General features: G+C 43.1%; 6 protein-coding genes across 12 annotated transcripts in view; 4 read left to right on the forward strand and 2 right to left on the reverse strand.

Moving 5' to 3' along the window:
* The window catches only part of LOC6737182 (G-box-binding factor), a 22,851-nt gene extending 18,936 nt beyond the window's left edge, over positions 1–3,915 (forward strand). The window contains exons 3-4 of the mRNA XM_016171054.3: positions 2,137–2,474; positions 2,547–3,915. Of these exons, the coding sequence (XP_016030883.1) occupies positions 2,137–2,474; positions 2,547–3,396 (1,188 nt within the window). The 3' untranslated portion in view covers positions 3,397–3,915. The remainder of the gene's footprint in view (positions 1–2,136; positions 2,475–2,546) is intronic.
* Positions 3,893–5,561, forward strand: LOC6737183 (eukaryotic translation initiation factor 4E1). 2 transcript variants are annotated; one of them, XM_002083993.4, is made up of 3 exons: positions 3,893–4,293; positions 4,351–4,538; positions 4,589–5,561. In XM_002083993.4, exons 1-3 carry the CDS (start codon positions 3,941–3,943, stop codon positions 4,747–4,749), a joined length of 702 nt encoding a protein of 233 aa, XP_002084029.1. In that variant the 5' UTR covers positions 3,893–3,940; the 3' UTR covers positions 4,750–5,561. The 2 variants fall into 2 exon arrangements, with proteins under 2 accessions (XP_002084029.1, XP_016030884.1); XM_016171055.3 differs by having other exon boundaries at positions 3,897–4,293; positions 4,351–4,462.
* On the reverse strand, positions 5,013–20,661 carry LOC6737184 (protein ECT2). Of its 6 annotated transcripts, none has more exons than XM_016169992.3 (12): positions 20,122–20,661; positions 15,817–16,033; positions 10,942–11,077; positions 10,758–10,864; positions 10,441–10,690; positions 8,923–10,281; positions 7,619–7,750; positions 7,199–7,549; positions 6,191–7,132; positions 6,019–6,129; positions 5,809–5,958; positions 5,013–5,749 (listed from the first exon to the last, which is right to left on the reverse strand). In XM_016169992.3, the coding sequence occupies exons 1-12, from the start codon at positions 20,156–20,158 to the stop codon at positions 5,621–5,623; spliced, it is 3,921 nt and encodes a 1,306-aa protein (XP_016030888.1). In that variant the 5' UTR covers positions 20,159–20,661; the 3' UTR covers positions 5,013–5,620. The 6 variants fall into 6 exon arrangements, with proteins under 6 accessions (XP_016030888.1, XP_039150202.1, XP_016030885.1 ...); XM_039294268.1 differs by lacking the exon at positions 20,122–20,661 and adding an exon at positions 17,822–18,014; XM_016169989.3 differs by lacking the exon at positions 8,923–10,281 and having other exon boundaries at positions 20,122–20,658.
* A 415-nt stretch (positions 20,662–21,076) lies between these two features.
* LOC6737186 lies at positions 21,077–22,485 on the forward strand. Its single transcript, XM_002083996.4, has one exon. It carries the CDS (start codon positions 21,329–21,331, stop codon positions 22,373–22,375), a length of 1,047 nt encoding a protein of 348 aa, XP_002084032.2. The 5' UTR covers positions 21,077–21,328; the 3' UTR covers positions 22,376–22,485.
* On the reverse strand, positions 22,382–23,861 carry LOC6737187 (transmembrane protein 43 homolog). Its single transcript, XM_002083997.3, has 3 exons — positions 23,427–23,861; positions 22,778–23,370; positions 22,382–22,718 (listed from the first exon to the last, which is right to left on the reverse strand). The coding sequence occupies exons 1-3, from the start codon at positions 23,750–23,752 to the stop codon at positions 22,507–22,509; spliced, it is 1,131 nt and encodes a 376-aa protein (XP_002084033.1). The 5' UTR covers positions 23,753–23,861; the 3' UTR covers positions 22,382–22,506.
* A 135-nt stretch (positions 23,862–23,996) lies between these two features.
* LOC6737188 lies at positions 23,997–24,518 on the forward strand. The gene has a single exon (XM_002083998.4). The coding sequence runs from the start codon at positions 24,141–24,143 to the stop codon at positions 24,405–24,407; it is 267 nt and encodes an 88-aa protein (XP_002084034.1). The 5' UTR covers positions 23,997–24,140; the 3' UTR covers positions 24,408–24,518.
* Positions 24,519–24,570: the final 52 nt, after the last annotated feature.

Below are 24,570 nucleotides of genomic sequence, written 5' to 3' on the forward strand. Positions count from 1 at the left end.
TATGGTGTGTAATAATATGTTGGCCATCAATGAAGTGACTTGGGCATTCTGAAAATTCTCAAACAGGAATCCTAGAGGTGCTCACACACAATTAATTGATTAAATCAGCTGTAAAGAATTTACAAATTATAGGCATGTTATTAAGCTTGGCGAACAAGAAGTGCAAAAAGGTAGAAGAATTCGTGGGAATCTCACAGTGAATTTTACTAAAATCTTTCTATCTCTCTTACTTATGCCAGAATATAAAACATAAATAAATCTAACATTTGAAATACATCTGAGATACATTTGTATCTGTACAGTACCATGACTAGTTTTTCCCAACTATCAGAGATTTTTCCCAATCGAAAACTAGACCAGTGCACTAAGCCGGCTTTGCTCCCAATTGACCGTAACAAACTTTGAACTCGAAAACGACGAAATGACCTTCAACGTTCACATTGGATACGCTGAGATCTGGAGTCCAACCTGGTCAGTTTCTCCCCTCCGAACACTTTCAATTCGAGGCTATTCTATGCAACGCATAATCACCCAACGGATGCCGCTGAAAGAGCGAAAATATTTACGCTTTCATTTCGATTTAATGCGCTTTTAAATGAGCCCCAATGAAGTTGACTTGGAAAGCCGGCGGTCTGCGCCTTGGAAAATTGCAAAAAGAAAACAATGCAGTGACCAGAAAAAAAAAATGAAAATAATAAGAAAAGATAAATATTTTCTGTAGCTTAGTTCGTTTCTTGTTTGGCGAACGGAAAACTGGGTTAGAAGGCAGGAAAACCGCGATGGAAAAACTTTTTGGCCATTTTAAATGAAAAGAAAAACCAAGCAGGCGTGGGTGGAACCCTGGCGAGATTGATTGATTGATTGATTGAGTAGACGATGCAGTCGATGGGAGGGAACCGCATTTAATTTATGCACCGGTGAGATCCCAGACCAAACCGACCGGTGTAGCCAGGAAATGCGTTGAATGGGAAGCTGCTGGCAGGCCAAGCGAGTCCGAATCGGAATCAAAATTCGTAGCCGAATCCTCTCAGCTCCAATTGCTCGACGACGGCTAAAACACTTTGGGCATTAATGAAATTAAACAAAGCATAACAAAATCGAAATCAAATACAGCAGCAGCAGCAGCAGTGCGCGCCGGCAACAATTTCCACATCATTTTCAAATAAATCTCAGACACACGAAAACAATTCGTAATTCGAATGAAAACCTCTGGCGAACACGCAGTAGGAAAACCTCCGAAAACGGAAAAACGTCCAATGAAAAATTAGCAACAATTTCCAAGCGTTGCAATAGCAATAGCAACGACTGCATCGCCAACTTACATAATCAGCCAGACACCAACTATTTTGGCATCGTGTGAAGCCCCCCAAAAACCAGCAGATATACACATATATACATATAAACTGCATGCCCACCCGTTTTGGCCAAATTTCAAATGGCCTGGGAGGTGGGCGTGTGCCTGCCAGGTGATGGCAATCAGCAATCTTAACGCCTTTTTGAGGTCTCTGCCAATTTGGCAAGCGCCATAGACTCGAATGGCATTTGATAATTAGACAATTTGGCCCACAGAAGTTAACCAAAAGCGACATTCCCCCCAATCAAGTTGGCCAATGATGCTGATATGGCCCAAAGACCCACAGCACAATGAAGTAGAGAAATGCGCGCAGAGGAGAAGGGGCGCGATAACAAATCAAGTGAAAGTTTTTATAGGCTGATGATGATGCTGATGCTGCTGCTGCTGCTCCACAAATGTTTGCTGCCAAGAAAAAATCATTTACAATTAACATAAATAATAAATTAAAGTCATCGGTTCAAATGCATTATCAATGTGTCAAAGCAATGACCTGGCACATTGGAGCCAAGCTGTAAGACTTGGAGGGGAAATACAGACTGAGTTGGCCGGAGAAAGGTCGATTGAATGAGATTTACATGAAGATTTATGCACAACCGAGCTGAAAGCTCACTTAAAATATGGGCCATAAGTTTCTGAGGTTACATTTCAAAAAAAAAGATGCAATATCTATCTAATCTATCTTCATTATGCGTACTAAAGCTACTAGCTACTATATTACACTTTCAACCAACACCACTTTTCACCCTAAGTACTCTAAATCACCTTATAATCCTAAATTCCAGACCGAAACCAATTGCGAGATGTACCGGGCGGTTATGGAGGAGGTGGCTCGCTTCTTTGAGCGATACCAGTTGCAGCAACAGCTCCAGCAGACCCAACGCAATGGAGAGCAGATTGCCCGCTCCAAGAGTCTGCATCATGTCCATGGAGTGGGCAACAGCTCCCTGCAGAGCGATGCCCGGGATGATGACGCCTCCAGTGGCGGATCCGCTTCATATCTACGCGCCCGGAGCAGCACCAATTTGATGTTGAATAAATCAATGCATGCCATGGATGAGGAGCACAATTACGAGACGATTGCACCAGCTGGAAGCTATAATGCCTTCAAGGACTTCACATGGTAAGGGGAGATCAATAGCAGTGCTAATAATTTTCAAACAATTAATAACGAAATGTTTTTTCTCCGCCAAAGGCGTCGATCCCCGAAGAAGTCTGGAGGCAGTGGCGGTTGCAAGTCGCGTCTATCGGCTCCGGAGGCAGCCGAGGAAAAGCTAAATCAGGAGGCCTTTCGTTTGGCCAGAACCATAAGGAACCTTTTGCACACCTCGGAACAGCAACCAGATCTCACGCAGCCGCGCCACTCGCTCGCTTCCATTTCATCGCTGCCCTCGGGAAATCACCGTCTATGCAAGGGAAAAACCAGTTCGGTGATGACACTACTGACGCCACCATTGCACAATTCCACCAGTATCATGAGTGCCACACTGGAGACTCCGTCACCGGGCGGGAAATCAAATGCGGAACTCATCTTTCTGCGGGCCAACAACATGCGCGACTCGAGGCTATCGTTGCGCAGCTCCACCGACAGTTCGGTGCATTCCACCATCTCCTCGACGGCATCCTCCTCCTCGAAAGTGGAAACGGATGAGGAGACGCAGACACAGACCACCGCCAGCAACACAGCCATCAGCAATAACAATAACAAACCCACCAGCAATAAACAGAGCGGTTCCAGTACCGAGGATGAGAGTGGCTTCAGTTCGATTAGCTCCTTTCACGATGTCGGCTTGCCCCTGAGTTCCACCTTGATGAATGGAAACCAGCGACGCCTGTCCATGTCCTCGGACAGCAGGAACTCCACACTAAAGTCGGGAATAAATATGTTGGGGCTGCCCATGCAAAACCAGACTCAAGTTCAAGTACAGGTTCAAGCTCAGATATCCACCGCTCCATCGCCCTCGAAAACCTACCGCAATGCGAATCGCTACCAGCGCTTCTCCACTTTGTCCAACGAGGATGCAGCCGCTGTTTTATGGGTCTAGACGGGGGCATGAATCACTTTCAAAAGCAGCCTTGATTTAATTTATTAACGTATTTCTAAAAAATTTGAGAATCTTTTCAAATATGGTTACGAAAACCGTGCTTTTTTTATTTTTTGTACGCCCCGTAGCTGTTTCGATTTGTTTTCTCTAGTGCCTCCGCTTAGTGTTTAATTGACCATTGGAATAGAGTGCATACATTTTCATTTTGTATGTTATTATTTTTTTTAAGTACCAAGCGCGCATTTCTATGTTAACAATATGTAAATTGATTTGTCTTAAGTTTTGCAGTATTTATAAATGAATAAAAATAATTTATATTAAAAAAAACACCAGCATAGTATACACACTTCCAGGTGTCATTGTCATTTCATTTCCTTCTTTTCTACAGGTTTTGTTTAGGTCTAAAAAAATGTGCTAAAGTATTTTTGGTTAATAGTAAGCAATTCCCACTCGAATCGCGACAAAATTTGTGGAGAACACAGCCGTCAGCATTAAATTAAGGTTACCTCTTCGTATCGAGAAAAAAAACAAACCAACCAACAACATGGCCAGTGCACAAGTGCAAAGTCTTGATATAATTAAGCAGCAGGATCAGCAACATCAGCTGGACAATATCAATAAGCATCATCATCATCACCACGAAGGTGTTCCACTGGAGTGCAACAGCCCAAAACCTATCGATGAAGAGATATACCAAGTCGAGTACAAGCATCCTTTGGAGCATGTGTGGACCCTGTGGTATTTGGAATACAATCGCTCCAAGCACTGGAAGGACATGCTGAACGAGATTACCGAGATTGATAGTGTGGAGACCTTCTGGAGCTTGTACCATACCATCAAGAGCCCAGCCGAGCTGAAGAGTGGATGCGATTACGCCGTGTTCAAGAAGGGCATAAAGTACGAATAAATCATTGTTCGTTGTGAGATGCTAACTTAAATCCTCTACTCCCAAAGACCCATGTGGGAGGATGAAGCCAACATCAAGGGTGGTCGCTGGCTGGTCACCGTGAATAAGAGTGCCAAGGCGGAATTGGATAAAATTTGGCTGGACATTCTTCTGCTTATGGTAGGCCAAAATTTTGAATACTCCGACGAGATCTGCGGAGCTGTCGTCAATATACGTAGCATGAGCAACAAAATCTGTAAGTTTATCAAAAGATCTCCACATTGATAAAAGATGTATCTATTACAGCGGTTTGGACTGCCAACGGGAGTAACGAAATGGCCATTCTGGAGATCGGACAGAAGCTGAAGACACTCCTTCATATGCAATCGCGTAATTTGCAGTACCAACTTCATTCGGATGCAATGTGCCAATTCAATTCGGGCGTCAAATCGGTTTATACACTCTGAAGGTGATTGTTTAGGTCCTCTACGTTAGTATATTTTTATTTTTGTACACCAGATTCGTAAGTGTGGAAGATAAGATTGGCTTAGTGTATATGAATATTTACTTGGAATTGCCCCTACAAAATTGTTCTGGAGACTAAATTAAAAATCTAATTTTCTATCCGCAACAATGGCATCTTTTGGGGTGAGGTTGAGGTATCTGTGAAAGTTTGTGCAATTCGTTGCCTACTTTGCAGCTTCAAAGCTAAGAATTAAAAATGCTTTGATTTAAAAATGTTTTCCTTTAATCATGGTTCATATATTAACTTAAACATCTTCATGCTTTGAATGCCTTACGACTTAGGGTCGTAATTGCCTACTCAAGCAAAATCGTTGAGTTATAATCAATATGGTAAGGTAGGGTTTTTAAAAAATTTACTCAGTAAACATTCACAGCTTGTTGCGGTGTGGCGATCATCCGACCGAAACCCATTCGAATCGATCGTTCGGTGCGTGCGTGAATTCGATCCCTAGTCACTGCAATGAGTAGTTGGTTACATTTAGCGACGCGACACAATTATTCGGGCACGGGTACACATAAGGAGAACTATTTACAAGTTAATCATGATCAATCGACAGCTCCGGCAAACGCTTCAACATTTCCGAGCCTTCCTATCGACATGTGCAACTTAACAATACATTTTAAAATCTAAACAATATTGGACGCTTGATAATTTGTTTCTGGTTGTGTTGTGAGATTTCGAATTCGAAGCTTGTTTATGCACTCGGACATGGGCGACCAATGCCCAGGGAATAGCACTGCAAGCGAGTCTCTCTCCAAAGAGACTTCCAAAATGGAATACACAAATTGACTGTGGAATCATCATCATCAGCTCTAAATGCGGCCAACAACGGCCTTGTTTTTCCGCGTGGGTTGCACCGAAAGTGGCGGCACCACTAGCATCTCGGATTGTGTTGACGGGGAACTGCTTCGCATGCTTGCACAGTCCTCATCATCAACCTCCTACAAAAATATAATTATACATCAGTTTTTGTTCACTTCGATGCTGTAGTTGTACACACATTTATATTCGTGCAGCTGGCCAAACGCATCTGGGCCAATTGAGAGGCAGGTGTTAGAGAGTTGGTGCTGCCAAACGGCGAAGTCATCATCGTGGATACGGCCCGTTTCAGTTTGTTGGGCGTCTTGTTGAAGGAGAAAGCACGACCCACCTAAAAGAACGAAAATTAGTATAAGAAAAGTTTTATGGTAAAAACATTTTAAGGACCCACCTTGAGTCGCGTTTTGGCTGCCAGTTTAAAGGCTTTGCTGAGCGTGCTGACATTCACATCGCTTATGTCCACCTCCAGTTCCTGGGAGGTACGACAAATCAAAAGTTTGTCCTGCACAACAATAATAAAAACATAAATTCCAGAATATTAAACTGTGTATGCAAACACTTACCGCATCAGTACGGCAGGTGTGGGCTGCAATCTGGTTGCACAATTTCTTTACATAGACCGACTTATCCGTCTCCTCATCACTGATCGTAAACGTATAGAGCTTCTCCTTATCGCCCCGCAAGAGCAAACCAAAAGCTCTTGGACTATCCGAGATGTCAATCACTAGCCGGATCGTATTCAGGGATATCAGTTTGAGATGCTTATGCGTCTTGGCCGTGCTTGGCGACTTTGCAGTGTTGAATCCTTTAGAACGCCGCTTGCACAGCTCAATGGAATCGGAGAACAGGTACAGGACCAGGCTATCACCACGACCGCTCAGCGAGTCGGAGAGCTCGTTCACCTCACACTTTAGGATAAAGCTGCGGTTGGAACTCACTAAATGCGCCGGACACCCTTCGATATCGTTGAATATATCGAAGATGGCCATGCGCGATTCTGTCCTCCTTTTGTCCTCGTTGATATGCAGTGTCACCTGCTTGATGGCTTTCAGAGCCTCCTCCAAACGTCCGTGATCTGCATTGCCACTAGTCGTATGTTTTAGGATATCATTTAGCAACAGACTGATACTGGGCAATCGCTGAACCGGACGGATCATCAGATCCTGTAGACCTTGGCGTCCGCACTCCGGTTTCGTTTGATTAATCTTCAGAAAGGCGTGGAAACGCGGATATTCCCGATCGCAGTACTGCAGTTGCTCCTTCATCTGCTCGAAGAAGTTGACGTATGGTGGATACGCCTTTATCAGCTCGTCGCGATGTTGAATGATTATGTCTCCAATAAGACAATCCTCCCGCCAGTTAGCATGCAACTTCCGCAGATGCTCCAGCATGCTTTGGTGTACCTCGTGGATAGGCAGGAAGTTGCCAAAGATCGTCTTGATCTCCGACTTATTGAGCAGCGGATCATTGGTTTCGGCCAACTCTTCCAACTTGTTTTTAAAAAGCTGAAAACGAGTAGAACAAATAAATAAAACTGATATAGGTAGCAAGTTACAAGTTACTCAACCTACATTCAGTATGGTGTCCAATATGCCCACGTAGTTGGACTCTGTGGTATAAAAGTCCATAAAGTGATTAAAGCGCATCGATTTCTTGGCTGGAGTGGCATCACTCGCCTCCGGCTCGGCATGCAGCAGCTTATCCGACTCCAGTTTATCCGGACTGGTGGTGCAGTCGAACAAACTATTTGATACGGACAGTAGACCGGCATCCGAAACGGAGGAGCGTCGTTTTCCGGAACCCAACGGAGTACCCTCCAGCTGGATGCGTTGCGAAAAACGCTTGCGTTTCCTCTTGTTAAAGCTAATGGGTAAGGAATCCCGACGATCTGTGTTCGGTGTATTCGTGATGCTATCCAAATACTAAAGTAAGATCAAAAATAATTCAATGTTAGTGTCAGCTGGTAAACAATTTAATAGTGATCTACTTACGTCGCCAAACAGATAGTCCATCTCATTGGCATAGCCATTCTGTATGGTATACCAGAACCAGTCTGATTTCAGGATATGCGTGTGATTATTCTTCGGCTCCGGCTTTGTCAAAGTCGTGTGCTCGTCAACCACCTGAACGGAAGAGAACATGGCAAATTAATATCCGTGATCCATCGTTTAGTGTGTGTAAAAGAGATGCGGAATGTGCTAGATCGCAAAAAATGTTTTGTTTGCTGGCTAATTTAGATTATACGAAACGGAGTCAATCAAGCGTCTATATAGATGGTATATAGATAGATATAGCTCGGCACAGCAGCAGCAAGCACAATAAATTTTGAACACATTCATCAAATGCAAAAAGGCCAAACAAAACATTTTTATTTAGTGCACATTTTTGGCAGCACTTTGAAACGGCAAAGATCTTGGCGAACGAGACGAGGCAAAAGTGTGAAGCTACGGAACATTAATGCAAATTGCTCTGCCCCGAGAACGAGTAACATTTGTGTAAATATTTGTTAGTCCATCAAGAAAATAATAATAATTCACCCAAATGCGAAGGAATCGCTCGTGCTAGACGGTTAAAGGTTTGCTCGATTTTATTCTCCTCTCCATTTATTGTTTCAATTTGTTTATCTACGCTGTTTTCTAGTTGGCATTTTTAACATTTATTCAAGCTGAACGAAAGTCTATAACCAGTGTGTGTGGGGTGTGTGTTTTGTGTGTGGCAAATAAATGCTATTCAAATACTTATTGTGCTGCTTTGTTTGGTTGTGTTTCTACTTCTTTGTATTTTGTGCGCTGGCCAGAAAAAAAAAAAATTGAGTAGACCATAGGAAACCAAAGTTATTTACAGAAGAAATTCCAGACACCGCACCAAATTAGATGTTATATGAGTTGTGACTTAAGCTACGGCATAACCATTAAATAACAATTAACAAAACATTTGGGATGGAAGGAGGCTGGATAATGGATGGCGGGAGGTTTGAGGGAAATCGCTTCGCACAGCAACTGAAAAAATGTTAAAAATGCTCGAACATATTTAATTCAACACAATAGAAACATGGAAGAGAGTGGATCAGATGATTAAAATACATCACAAAATCATATGAAATGATGAAAATCACAACACAAAAGCTAAAAAAATGTGTATAAAATGTTTGTTTATAAATGTTTAATGTTTGATTGTTTAAGGATGCCTCCCGCTTTTTAAATTTTCTCCCACTTTAAATATTTTGCCGTTCCAAAGCGTGTCCTTTAATTTGAAAAGATTATTCGAAGAAAACACTTGAGAATTTGAAAAGTACCATTGCCATGGGTTCTTCTATGGGCGCGGGGCTGTGACGCCTCGTTGTCGACTCTTCGGGAGACTTAATTACTTGCACCGAGCTATGTACAGCGATCGAAGTCGATAGTATGGGAGATGACGATGATGATGATGATTGCATTGCAGGCGTGACGGCAGCAGCACAGAAAGCGAATGTGTGGGTGGAGGCATCGTTGACATCCAAAGTGGCGGTGCAATTCGTATTCGGATTAGGATTCGGGGTGGGTGTGGATGGGTTAGTAAGGGTCAATGCGGAAACAACACCGGAGACGGGGCCGAAGAGTCGCTTGGCTGTTTTGGGCGTGGCCGTAGATCTGAGCTTGGGTGCTTTTGGCGTCTTGAAGCCACTGTCCAATAGGGTGGTACATTCCGGAGTGCCCTCGACACCTCTGTCATGCCTACGACTGCTGCTTCTTGTGATCCTGCCGCAAAAGCTGCGCAGCTTCTCCTTGACTGGCTTTCTGATGGAGTCATTTAGGGTTAAATTTATTGAGGAGGCTAGTGAGCAAATTGAATTATCGGCTGCCTCGCTTCCAATGAAACTGGATGCGTCCGCCACTGAACTCCTGCGCGGCCGTAAAGTTTTCATCAATGGTTCGGCAACAAAGCTAACAGATCGCCGAAGAGTCCTCGAAATTGATCCTGTGCGTATGAGTTTGGGTTTTTTCGTGCTCGCCGGCAGGGCAAAGGAATCCACTGACATCAGGGACACATTGTCGAAGCTTTCCCTCTTGCGCTTTAGATCATTCTCCGAAGGCGGCAGATCATCTGTCTCTAAGTCACACTCGTCAATAGCTTTTAAAATGGGTGAAATGTTCTGGGTGGTGCCCTCGAAGTCCAAAGCAATGCCATCCATTTCGGGTGAGCTAAGAGGCGTGGCAGCCTTTAAGCTAGTTCTTATTTTACTAGTCTTTGGCGTGCTGGCTTGCACATCCTCCTCAACTTCCTGTTCTTTTAGAACCTCCTCGACCTTGGGTTTCTGCTCCTCCTCCTGGTCTTCTTCATCTGATTCAGGCAATTGGTCCTCTCCGTGGTTTATAATATCGGCCGCCTCCACAAACAGGCGTTCGTCAAAGTGAATGTCGTCTTCGTCTTCAATGCCTTGATTCTCTTTTTGCTCCTGGTCAATGTCCAATCTCATTCCATTGTCCGTTTCGGCGTGTGAGTAATCCATCTTTTTGATTTCCGCCTGCTCAGCCTTTCGCTGCTCTTCTTCCCCCGCCTGCGATGCACTACTACTGCCTGGGATTTGGGATTCGGGTGGGTTAATTAGGGTGCTTGGGTTAGTATCTGTGCTAGTGCTAGTGCTTGTAAATACTGCGCCCGTATTGGGCATCACCTGGAAGACACACGGATTAGGATTTTGTGGGTGAGAAAATTAGCTGTTCGAAACAGCAAAAAAGCATGTACAATAAATAAATCCAGCATGCAAATTACAAATTCCAAACTACCCAAAAAGCTTGCATTTAGGCATTAAGTATTGAAAGGGCAGACTCACGACATGCGAGCACTCCGGATCATCGAGCTCGGCACAAACGCCTCCGTTTTCTAAAAGTACATCCACCATATGCTGATGCTCCTCCACAGGGAATCCAAAGAAGCAAATCTTTTGACCCTCGAATGCCTTCAGGCGATGCGTCTTGGTGAAGTTCTCTTGCGTGGCATCGAACTCCAGCGAATTACGATCCGCCCAAGCGGCAAACACCCAAGCAGGACGAACCACGGTCAACCGAAAGGTTTTGGCGTACCTAAAAAAGAAAAGGACGCCAAGTTTTAAAACCTTTTGCCTATGGTTTCATTGAATTAAGAACTCACTGGTACTTTTCGCCGCCACTGTGGTTGCAAATCAAATGCGTGGTCTTCGTGTTCAGATCCTTTTTAATGCAGCCACCCATCGAGTGAATGAGATTAACCAGCTTCGTCTGCAAAAAAAAAAATAATAATAATTCCAATATAAGTTACGAAAGAACACTCCCAAATGGAGGCAGCCACCACTCACCAGCTCATCCTTCTTGCGTATGCCCGTAAAACAAGTGACCACGCCGCGCATCGCGTAATTGTAAATGGGCCGCGAGTTCTGGCCCAGTGTCTGTTTCATCTCGGCCGCGTACTTCAAAGCCGGCGGTCCCAGAATGCTGCAAGTGATATAAAGGGAGAGGCAATTAAATATTTATGTGGCACACTTTTGAGTTATGCAAGGCAATCTGGTTTTTATGCCCCAATTGACCTTGGTAGTTGCACTTGCAGTTGCATTGGCAGTTGCCATAATTCAATTCGAATCGGTTGCGCATCGGTATCTTCCTTGCCCGATTGCATTCCGGACACAAAAATGTAAAAGAATGTGATTGTTCGGCGCTTTTCGCCTTACTGAACTTTGACTGAAGAGCCATCCGATCATACTAAGGGCTCTTTTGTTTACCAAACCGGACATCGGCAGCTGTTGTACAGTCAGCAAGTCAGTCTGCCCGCCCATCCTCAACCCATTCCGCATCCCAACTGGCACAAAGCCGGAAGTTCTTATAAACAAATCAATCGAGCGGAAGCTGACATGTCGAGCATTGTTTAAATGCACCAAGTGGGCGTAGGGGGATGTATTTATGATACATTAAATGTGTGTACACTTATTCATTTATGTGGCTCATGAAGGCGTAATTATAATTATGACTGGGGGAAGAATCGAAACAAATTTGCGGTTCGTGCATTGAGTAATGCTTTTGATTTTGGGTAGAATTTATGAATGATTCTTCGAATTTGCATCTCTGGGGAGAGATATGCTTGGATAATACTCAAACCCGCTAAAGATTTAAACATTTAAAACATTTGAATGGGGCATTCTATTATTAGCAACAAATTAATTTTATGTCGATTTCAGTATTTTTCGTTTTTTTTTGCAAATTCCAAAGATTTATTTATTTATTTATAGGTATTATCCTTTATTTTGTTTTAATTTGTACACTTGATTTGTCATAGTTCTTTAGAAATGTAGCATTAACTTTGATATCATGATGTTATCACAATAAGTTTCACACTTACAGTTTCCATCTTCCTTTTGCAGTTTTCTCCCCTGACTCCATTTTCACTTGATCTTTCACTTTCTTAGACTTTTCTCAGGTTAACTTCCTGTTTTTAGATCCACTTTCACTTCGTCTATTTTATCGAGCCTGCTATCATATCAGTTTTCACTTGCATTTACACATTTCACCCACATTTCTGGCTGTTAGGTTCAGTTAACCTTACCAACAAAGGCAGATTTTCATTTCCATATGCTCAAATATTTGTCGCGGGCAAACGGAACGATTTTGCCTGATTCAGAGCACCAGAACGAGAGTATGAATAGGTTGAGACATCTAGCCGGAGGAGCCGCGAGCGACAAGAGTTTATGATTCTATCCGGGCAACTAAACAAACACAACTGCCAGCCTCGTTGCTTGGGAAAATTATTGAATAAACGATGGGACCGCGGCGAGCGAATGGAGAATGGAAATAGAAAATGCCTGACATGCCAGGCGGTCCACCCTCTTGGCTCCTGTTCCGCTTTTCCCCAGGTTTTCCCCCACTTTGCAGCTTGTTCTCTCCTCATCACTTAATGTGGCACATAAGTGGCAAATGCTATACAGGCGTGATATTTTCCTATATTTCTTCTATAAGAACTGCAAACATCACTCTCAATGCGAGAATGTGCGATCTACACAGAAAGATATTTTAATCGATACTATAATAAGCCTCTTTTAATGTCAGAATATAAAACGAGAATTTATAATTATCTCTAACAACATCTTTAGCGCATTTTAGCCACTATTTTATTTCATATCCATATTCTTATTATCTACAAAATTTACCTTATTTTTCTGTGTGTAGTAAGGAAAATAGAGGCGACAGTAAACAAAGAAATCAAGCGAGACAGGTGAAATGCAAAGAGAGTTGAGTCAAGCAAATATTTAAGCAGCAGGCATCAAAGAAATGAAATTCCAAAGAACAATTCAATTTTTCGCATTGGGATCCAACAAGGAAAACCCAGGAAAATTCAGATGCTTAGTCAAAGCATAAAAATGCGCCGCGCGTGCTCGACACAACAATATTCATATGAGATGAATGCGATGGATGATCGGATTGAAGTGAATCGGGGGATCTGGGGGATCTGGGGGTTTTGGCCTCGGCAATGGATGACCTGCCATCTCCGGGTAGTGGCGATTCTTTTGTAAAGTGCGCCGATCTTTGACTGAACACGGGGCACTCGAACTTTGCGAGGGTCAAAACTATAGAACAGTCAATGACATGTCGTTCGCGAGCTCTTTTTCTCGTGCTGTCTCAATTAAATTGCCATATCAAAACTTATAAATTATATACTCGCTCGCAGATATACAATAAATATTTAAATATATGTAAACACTCCAGAGCGCAGAGTACATAAATGCCTCAATAAAAGCCATCAATTTGGATCTTTTTTCGCGATTTGTTATATTTTTTTATGGCAGAGAATTTCCGTTTTTTCCCAAACGCTGCTTTCAACACTTTCGACTTGATTTGACATCGCTCGATCTGAAAATACACGAATTCCTATAGATTCTTGGCGCCAAGAGATTGTCGCAATGCCTCCACCTCCTCAAAATTTATTCAGATGAAACTTGGCCAATGGCACCAGAGATTTTGCTTCCCAAGAGAAGTCAAAGAAAAAAAAAAATATTAAAACGATTCATTTTCAATTTCTTTAGAAGAAATACTATTTGAAATTGTCATGCCAGCGTTTTATTTGTTTTCATTTTTGAAATTAATTTCATTCGCAGTTCGCTGCGTCCCCAAAATAGGCAATGAATTGCTCCGAGACTTCCCCCATTATGCGAATGTATCGTTCCTATGATTCAGAATATATATACCCACTCATATTGGCCATGCTGTGGGAACACCGATTAACAAGATCTTTGTGGCATCATTTTGGGCGAGGTTAAGTGGCCGTTAAAGTGCCCTGGTCATTCATTTCACTTATCTGCGATTCCCGAGAAATGCTCATTAATATTCCTCTGTTTCCCTATGAATTTTGTGCATTTTTAATCAGAACTACATTAGTGCAACGAAAGTAGAGCTAATTACAATTTAATTGTAACTCGAAAAAATAAAATATATATTTGATGATCCATGACCGTAAACAGGATAATCCTATATTCATTTTAATAAATATTTTAGGCTAAACTAAGATAACAACTTTGTCAAAACAATCCAAAGCCTTTGATGGATTATATAAACTTTAATGATCAACTTAAATACAGGTGCATTTAATAGTCACGATTTATTCATATCAGTTGACAAAAACAAACTGACAAAGTGCATATTTATTTAAAAAATAAACAACCAGCGCTGCAAATAAACTTTCTACGTAGTTTTCCGGATGATAAACAAATTCCATATTTAATACCAGTTTATGTTTTTCTATAGGCTAAGACCAATTAAATTTATAGATGGAATACTACAATAAAAAAATGTGAAACATGAAATATAATTAGCCCAGAGGAAAAACAACTTATGCGCACCTTAGCTTTGTTTTATTTTCCGCTCATTTGGCGAGCAGAAAAAAAAAAGTGATGAAAACCAAATACAAATTGCAATAACAAAAAGAACCGAAACATGAATGAAAATCTATGAGATAAATAATAATAATTCTTAATGGGAGGAATACAAAGCCACTTTTTGGCTCTTTTTTCCCCGTTTCGCATTTTCTTTGCCGTTTCCTTACAAGCAGAGCGTGTGTTGGGAAAACATGAAACGGAAAACAGACGCCCACCGACCCCTCGAATTCATAACAACGTTAACGCACTAGGTGACCTCCAAAAAAGAGCTCGTAAATAAACGCTAACCAAAGTATGGCAAACTTATGGTTAATCACTCACTTAATGAGACAGGGCAAAGGTGGGTCCCCAAAAATAAAAATATTAAATCAATGGGTATGATTTTGAATCAAAAAGCGTGTATGTTATTCGAGGCTATTACTACGCAGCAGGCAAATTAATCAAGCGTGCAAAAAATCAAGAAACCAACCAAACCAAACCGGACCAAATAAAATACATATATCTATATGGAGCAAAAGAACAAACATTTGCGCAAGTTTCAAATTTGACAACAATTTGTAGAAAGCGAAAAGTGATTGCAAGCTGACGCCGGCAAGTCGAATAAATATATACCCTTTCTGGTCATAATATCTATATTATATATTGAAGGGGAATTCCCTAAAACTCTTTAGAAAATCCCAAAGGGACTCCAACTAATTTTTGGTTTACAATCAGTTGATCAACTAATAAACATAATTTTATATTATACAAACAAAATAGCGCAGGTGTGCACATTTGCAATTGAAAATGCATTAAAGGCCATTGCTGAAAGATACTATTTCAAATGAGTTTATGGGCAATCGTAACTTTCTTTCCATGAAATCCATACGAAAGTGTAAACAAATCGAAATGTTTTATGGCGAACTACACTGTTTACGCAATTTAAATACCCCGAGGAAGGGTATGGAATCGGAAGGAAGCGGGCAGAGGAGCCGTATGGTATATCTGGCGCATGGCTGACGCTGTCAATCTTGGAACTGGTGGCCAACGAGTGGATCCACATTGGGGCTCGTGGAGCGGAGGTAGGCAGTATACCCATGCGTGTGTCTCGATTTCAAACTCAATTTGCTGCGGCTCAGCATGGCGATGTGATAATGGCTCTCGACAGGGCAGGCATCCTCTTCATAGCCAGAAAGAAAAGTGGCAAGGAGAAGGATGTGGGGGCGGACAGCTGGACACATGTGACAGATTTGGTCTAAATTAAGCAGCCTTATTGTTCCTCAGCTTCTGGCCGAGTTATTATTAGTCCCAGTGACTAGTTGTAGTCGTACTCACCATTCCTTTTGCTTGTGTATCGCCTCGAAGCTGGCACCCTCGAAGTCGTCCAGCACGTAGAACGTTCGCCAGTCCGACGACTCGCCGAGGATGTCCAGACCCGTGTCCGACGTAACGATGGGCAGGCCAAAGGATTCGGCTGCCTGCAGCGTGTCCGCGTCCTGGCCAACGCCTCCCACCAGGCAGATGCGCGTGGGCAGCGTTGTTATGGACATCTCTGGATGGTGCGAAATGAATGGGGATAAGTCATTAGAAAATCAGAAACATGCATTCTTTGCCCACTGAAAAATCAGAAATGGCCAATGGCATGGGGTTAAGTGCATGTCAGACGTAAATCAAGTCAATAAATGCCGCTCAAATAGTGATTTTTCCATTAAATCTTATATTATATATTTAAATTTAAATACTCTAGACTAACACACAATAAAAACCATTGCGAAAATTTAACATACATTTTTCTTTGGCCAAAATACAGTATTTTTCCGTCTGCAATTTAATTACTTAAAATATTTGTGATTTATGAATGTTTCCCAACAAAATCAATTTTAACAAACTGTTAACAAAATAAATATAATTAATTACAGTTCGATATCCGTGTGACCCTTCAACAACCCATACACTACTTTCAACTCGCTTCTGTTTACAGGCGACTGGAGAAAAGATTTTGTTTGATTAATGGCTATTTTGTGGATTTGTTTGTTTATGCAATTGAGTGTGCTGTGAAAGGGGGGGAGGGGGTTATAAGATCGAGGGAAAACTGTGCAAAATAAAACAAAGAAATGCGAGGAAACAGAGCAGAGCGACTAACCAAAATAGAACCCCTTGAGGATGTATAGTACACAGTGTACAGATCGAAGATGAAGAATGGAGGATGGCGGATGGCGGATGGCGGATGGGGGCCTGGTCAGCAGAAGCCGCAGCATTAAGCTGCCAAATTGCGAGCTGTTGACAACAATTTTAATTGTGCCGATTTCTTAGCCGCCGAAATGAAGCGACCTTCGTTATTGCCATAGTTTTTGACAGGCAGCGAAAGTAGAGTATGCGAAATGAGTGGGAATGGACTAGGGAATGGGGAATGTTTTCAAGTGCAAATCATTTACCCCCAATCGACATGGACACAACACATGGAGCAAGTGGAGACCACTGACGGCGGTCGGCTTTGTTGCATTAATTTTATCCAGAATTGTGCAGCTGTAACCGATGCCAATTGCATCTATATACATTTGTATCTGTATCTGGCGAGACATTCGCCACTTGTGCAATTGAACAAAGTCCAGGAAAATGCTGAGGAAGAACTACAGTTCGTGTCGTATTCTCATCTCTGACGTCTCGGAATTTTCAAATAGATATTCCAGATATGCATTCCCAAAAACAAGCGATAAACAATGCAATTTACCTAATGGAAATCGTGGGGATTTATGGACTAACAAAATGTTTATAAGGTAGGAATATCACTGGAATGTGGAATCCAATAAAACCATGGATACGGAATGTGCTCCATGGGAATGCAGAATTTGTAGAAGATTGATATGGTTATTAAAACGCATGAATGTCCACATTATTAAATGTTGAAAATTTTTTGATTTATTCACTTTGAGAGTCTATTAGCGATAAAAAGTCATATATGCTTATTCTGCGAATAATTTTTATGTGATTTTTATTAATGATGCATTCTAAGCTATTAAACGAAACATTTTGTAATGTTTAATGCGCCTTATTATTTCCACGAATTGCTTGACTGGCATTTAAATCAATATCACCCTAACACGACATCAAATGCTTTCCTCGGAAAGTGATATATTTATTTATGAAATACATAGTTATTTTTACTGTTCCTGCACCTTTCCCAGGTGTTTTTCGATGTCTGGCTGGATGGATGGATGATTCACGAAAGACTTTACCCTACTTAAGTTTCCCTCTGGCGAATATGTTGCTCTGGCTTTTGCGCATATTCAACCCTTGGAAACGAGTACCTGAAGGGGTTTAACTGGGAATCTTGAAATACCTGTGAAATCCTCGTACACCTGACACAAGGCGGCCTGTCGGAGCTTCGCCTGCTTGAGCTCCTCGTCGGCGGCATATGTGAAATAGGAGGCGGATTGTCGCTGAACCGTGACCACTTTGTTGCTCTTTTTGCCCAAATGGCTGCCAAAGTTGAACTGCACCAGCGGTAAATGTAACATTTTGCTCGAGGATCCTCGAGGATCGGGCTCTAAAACATAACTAAATGCAAGACGAGCTCAGGCTGAGGGAAACCCTGAAATCCCATTTTGCATGACCACAGGTGGTAGCTTCTTCGGCTCAAAGAAGAAGAAGAAGAAGGTATGTAAGTGAGGTCAGGAGAAAAAGGTAAACGCAAAATGGTAAGCAAAATTTCCGACTGTGAGAAAGTGCTGGTGGTCACAGGTGGCGGCCACCATTTTTCGCCATTCGGGAATTTCCTTCCTTTTTGCCCGTACAAAATCCGCTGTTGTTATTTATTTTCTGCTTTTCCTCGCTGGCTGCCTGCCAGGGAAACGATGAAAAACTAATTGAGTGGCATCTGAGAAATGAAAAGCCATCGGAAGAAGAGGGCTGTGTGTGTGGGTTTTTGGGCATTTAGCCACGCAGCGAAAAATGTCCTATGCGAAATCATGGTTAACTCAAAATGACAATAGACGATTTTTATTGAATTTTTAGTTTCTATTGCTTTTGACCTAGACCTAAAAGCATTTTTAAGTGACAATAAAATCGAATAAAAAATATTTTATGCAAAAAATCGTGTTTTAAACCAAAGACGTTTGGTAATTTTGCAATAATACTTGGAAATTACTTTGAATATCTAATAACATCATTTTTGCAAATTGATAATATGCAAGTTTAAATTATGCAAAAAATCAACTAATTTCTCGCTGTGTAGCGGATTTTGTCAAACAGCAGAGCAGAGTCATCAAAGAAAAATCTTGTAATAAAATTACGTATGTATCCCGCGGAAGCCTTGACGTAGGCGAAGAGCAGATTCCGAAGGTCTGCGTGCCATGTAAAATGCCATTAGCATTGAGGGACGGAAAACACGGACTACAGGCTATATAGTCATAGTTGTATGGGCATGTGCGGCCTGTCAACATGTGTAAATGGAATACGAGGTAAGCGGCCAGCGGGGTAGGCAAATCACCCGGAAAGCAAGGATCAAGGATCCTGTGCAACAAGAGCAGGAAGAAGAAGGAGCGAAGAAGAGCTTGTCGAGCAGGATAAGATCTTCTCCTTACCTGGCGGCAAGTATTAGAGCAGAGCAGACAGAATAAGTACACAAAGATATCATGTGGAGTTGATTCCAAAAGTATCTATGTACATCTAAAGGCTAAATAACATCAAAGGCGAATTGATTTTATAACCTAACCAAATTATAAACTTTTAATTGATATATGCTTTATTTGCGCCTCAAATTCGGACACAATATACATTAAATGATAATTTTATTTGTTTATGCCGCGCGCTGGAAAAATTCCTGCCGTACAACATATTTACACGTATTTTTTAAGGCAATAACCTTTGAAATTGTGTGGTATTTGCAGTTACACGTTCTCGTTGCGGAAATCGTAGGCTTATGGAAAGTACACCAATATTAAAGGCCTAAAAACAAATTTGTTTTTAGTTAAATATTAATGTTTAAAATGTAATGAGAACTTCATAGCAGAGATTTCTCTATGCCACCAATACCTTAATATATATTTTTTTAATTGTTTACTTTCTTTTAAGATTGCATAATTTCTTGACTACTTTTATAGCTACAACTTCTTGGCTAAAAAAAAGGTTGAATTCGCATCACTGATAACAGGAACTGATCGCTTAAATTGTTGTTGCTTGTCCTTTCTTTTTACTCTCACAACAGTTAGGGCGCCTCTGTTGTTGTTCTTGCTGTTGGTACAATGTCGCCGAAGAGAGGGAGAGTGAGGGGAAACGATGATGAAGAGAGGGAGGCATTTCGCATTTATGCGATAAATATTTTCTACATCGAAATAAATTCAGAAAATAAGATTAAAATATCTGCGACACGATGCCGTTGCTTTTTTAGTCACACAAATACACACAAAGATGTACTTATAGTCGTTTTTATTTTATTTTTTGCATTTGCTGGCAGCGACATTTTTTATGAGGATCTTTTGGCCCCGAATGTGGTTTTACCCCGCCCCGCCCCCTTTGGACCGATACTTCTGTGTTTGTATTTTTTTTCTTCTTGGGCGACATTGAAAAATGAAAAATTCCCTGGCCATTTGGAGCTGCCACGCCCCGCGGCAGCCTCCGCCGCCCTCTTTCGGTACTCACCGCACTTCGATTGCTCTTCAATGGTCTCCATTTCCATGGATCTTCTGCAGTTACTTTTTTAAGGCGAACAACTCGTGGAACATACACAAAAACACACACCAACAGAACTCGAAACACAATAAAACGAACGCACAAGGAGACAAATAATTCGTTTGTACTCGATTCGTTTACTTTCATTAACTGGACGCTGTTTTCATGCATTTAGCGCGCATCATTTCCATGTTTGTTTGTTTTTCTACTTTTTGTTACAATTTATTTGTGATTTAATTAAAAAGCGGCGGCTCACGCACACACACAAACACACAAGCACAGACGCGCATAGGCAGCGTCGCCCGGTTCTTCGTCCTTTTGTTAGCGATACCGCGTACCTGCTTAAGCAATTTAACCAACAAAATGATCAACAATGTAAGCGAATTGCGCTCAACGGCTGCGCGTCGGAATCACAAATCAAAACTCAACGGACAAACGCGTCTGTTTCGAATTTTTTTTCGCTGTAGTGTGCCGCGTAGTGTTACCGTCGGCGGGGCGCCAAGAAATACGCGCAAATGTGGTGAACGAAATACCAGAATCAATCGGCGCGAACTTATGGTCACACTTGCAAGGGGTTTTAAAAAGATATTCAAGGTATTCCCTGTTATGCTAAAAAACTAAATTACGCTACTATAGCTATAAAATAGTTGTAAACTGCAATATATAAACCCCCCACGGGGGGATGTTTTTGGCGTGTCGATAAATTAAATTTGGTAATAACCTACAATTTGTACAAGCTGCAGTGTAGCCTTACATTGTATATTTAATGCAAGCTATGTTAGCTAGTCACTTGCGCATATATTTTATAAATGCCTGCCTAAAACTACTTGCTTTTTTCAGACATGTAAAACCACAGTCTTGTGCTACTTCGTTTAAATATACGCGCTTGATTACAGCAAGTTGATCGATAAATACTGCTGGCCCAGTATCGATACCAGCGGCCAGCGTTGCCACTACGTCCGCACTTGTTGCTGTATCTTTACGCTCACGCACACTCGCACACAGCCATTACGTCAATATGGCAAACAATCTGTCAAACGCGCAATTACAACAAACACAGCTCGCTCGCATTGACAGTTGGTCAATAGGCCCATCAAGGATTCGCTGAAGTGGTGAAGATAGCGCAGGACTGCAGCTGGCGAGGATTGGCAAAGGGTTATCCAGAGATCCGCACAAAATGCTGCCACAAACGCCGCCGCACGGATTGAAGGTGATGTCGGGAGCGGAGGAGAACCGACACTATCTGCGCGCCTTCATCCAGACGTACAGGGATCTGCCCGTGCTGTGGGACACATCGCTGCGGGACTACACCAATCGGGAGAAGCGGGCGGAGGCCTATCTGCGCCTGGTGCCCATATACCATTATCTCAAGCGGGACGCCACCGTGGAGGATGTGAAAAAGAAGATCAACACACTGCGCACGAATTACCGCAAGGAGCTGAAGGTGGTGGAGAGTGCCCTGCGATCGGGCAGCCTCCACAGTCCCCGCTGCTGGACCTTTCAGGAGCTGGACTTTCTGCGCAACTCGGAGAAGTTTCTAGCCGTCAATCCCGCCTTCAAGAACGAGCCCAACTTCGCCTTCGGCGAGAGCAGCAATTGTCCGAGTGCGTTTCTGGAGAGCCAGGGAGCAGGCCTCCATTATCCAGCACCACGCGCTGGTGGTCAGACGCCCAACATTTCCGAGATGTTTCACAAATCATTTGGACCTCCGCCACCGCCACCGCCAGCAACCAACCATGTGGATTATGGGAGCAGCAAGCGAGCCAGGCAAACGCCGCCATGTACGGGGGCAGGAGCGGGATCTAGTGGCGGTCCTGGGGCAACAGGCACCACACACAACACTGATGAGCTACTCAACATAGCCTGCGAGTATTTGGCGGGCACATATCCGGAGGAGGAGTCCATCGCCCGCACCTGGACGCACAAACTGAAGCGACTGCCGCGCGAGCAGCGTCTTCTGGCCGAGCGCTTCATCAACGAGATTCTCTTCGAGGCCGAGTCCAACAATCTGCATCGCGGATCTGTGCAAATCAACAACAGCTTCGAGCCCTATGTTCGCTACGAAGAAACGCCAAATGGTCACGAGGAGCAGGACAAATCGCAGAGCCCCAGCGTGCACACCTCCAGCGAATCCAAGCCCAATGTGTCGGGGGCGAGCGGAAGCGGGGGAGGAGGTGGACCACCTGGCAGCACCACCACCAGTGCGGGCATCAGGGAGTTCTAAGTTTAGTTTAGTTACTAAGTGTTAAGTTTTTATTGGCCGAGGGGTAAATGACAAATGCGATTAGTTTGGCTCAACAAGAAAATCAACAATAAATAAACCTGTAAATAATATTGAGATGACTCTGAAATGGATCAGTCCAGGCGATGGTAGTCGACCAGATTGCGGGTGAACCAGACGTAAGGCGATGCGCCAGCCAGGAAGAGACAGGCGCCGATCACAGGACGATGCAGGATCCAGGCCACTGCCGCAATGGTCAGGGCCAGCGAAAATGCGATGAGCAGGTTGCCCGTAACCGGGAACTGAGGATCGGGTGCCAAGGCCATCAATAGCGGCACACGTACAACTGGGGAAATATTACCATTTAGTACAGGAAATATACCGTTTAGCAAATAGAGGACTCACACAGAAGACGAAGGATTTTGGTGTTGCAGGTGACGCCGAAGAAGATCAGCAGCCAGCCGACGAAGCGCCACCACCAGGTGTGCAAGACCTGGGCACGAGCCTCCAACCGGAACACTTCCTGGACACTGAGCCCGCCGGGATAGACGAGCAGCACTGGAACGCCACGCGAGGTTATGTATGGCACCAGTTTGTTGCCCGATAGTTTGCCCACCACGCTGAACATCTCGCCCTCCATTCCCGCGAAGCTGAAGAGCAGGCGCAGGTCACCCACCTCTGGATTAAAAACATCATTGGTGTGATAATATATGCCCAGATGCAGCTTGACGCCACTATCCTCTGGGCGAATGTCCGAAGTGAGCTCCTGGTAGTTGTTAAACTTCTCCTTCACCTCCGCACCCAGCTCATAGCGTCCAATGTAGACGGCATCCGCCACCTGAACGTGGCTTTCGATGGGAAAGTGACTGGGATTCGTGTGCCCGTGGCGGTTGTAGAAGTTTCGCGAGTCCACAATCTTATCCCGCCATTCCCGCGTGTAATAGTAGGTGCGGGAGTCCGACTGCGTCGTTCCCACGCTGTCGCCATAGTTGTGCTCGCTGCGGAGGTTTTGAAATTAGAGCTAGTTGGAACGTTGGAAACCAAAACCACTTACACCGTCTCCTCGACCCACTGGTACATTTGGACGCGCCGGCGGAGCTTCACCGCCAGCAGCTGAATGTTGTAGTCGGGTTCGGTGAGCGGTTCGCCCACGAGAATGGGTCCGGATAGGTGAACGATTCGGCCCTCGAGGCCCACCTCCTGCTCCTCCTCCGTGAAGCGCACCGAGTAGATGTCGGCGTGTGCCTCGTCCAGCGCCATCATGTTGTGCACGGCGCGTCCCTCGTTCCAGTAGAGCACTGTGCTCCCGGCCACGAAGAGGATCACACCGAACAGAGCGATGGGCCAGTGGCTACGAAGTGTTTCGTTCAGGGATGCCATCGATTCGGGCGATCCTGGATGGATTTACCATCTGTGGAACGCTGGCTATAAATAATTTCCGACAACAGCTGATTAGACGCAGTGTGACCGGTTGGTGGCAGTCGTGAAAAGTTTCATTTAATTTCAGAATCATGTCTTGGATTTTCAGATTTATTAAGCTCTCTGGTATATTTACCATTTTCCACTTCGTATGTGTCATTTATTTTCGACTTCAGCGATTTTTAGTATGTGAGTAAATACCAGAAATTTTGTTGTATTTGGGGGAATCCCCGTACTTTAGAACGGCCATGCTTAAAAAATAATTTAATTCGTTGTGCGATCGCAGTGGCAGTCATTCAGTCAATACACATCGTGCAAAGACAACTTCATATTAAACGTGCATACAAAAATGGAGGGTGTAATTGCAATGAATCATGTGGTGGAATCCGACAAGGAGAAGAGGCATTTTAAACTGAAAATTATGGAGCTCGAGCACGAAATGAGGATGGAAAAGGATCCAGCTCGCGCCAAGATGATCGAGGAGCACATTGGGCAATTGAAAAAACTGGATGAGGAGAACCAAAAGCGGAACTTGGAAATTGCCAAGGCCAACGCGATGCTAATGACATCAAATATGAAGTTTAGATTGTGTTATAATATTATTAACAACTTTTAAATCAAAATTGCTTCCAATAGTGGATCCTGGCCAGGCAAACCTGCTTGTAATAAAATGCCTTATTTGTTAATTAATAAATTGTATGAATACAACAAATTGCTGTACACATTACTTGGTTAAATATGTTAAAATGTGTAGACATTAGCATGGGATATAGTCGATT

Source organism: Drosophila simulans, chromosome 3L (genome assembly GCF_016746395.2).
Source record: "Drosophila simulans strain w501 chromosome 3L, Prin_Dsim_3.1, whole genome shotgun sequence".
NCBI lineage: Eukaryota > Metazoa > Arthropoda > Insecta > Diptera > Drosophilidae > Drosophila > Drosophila simulans.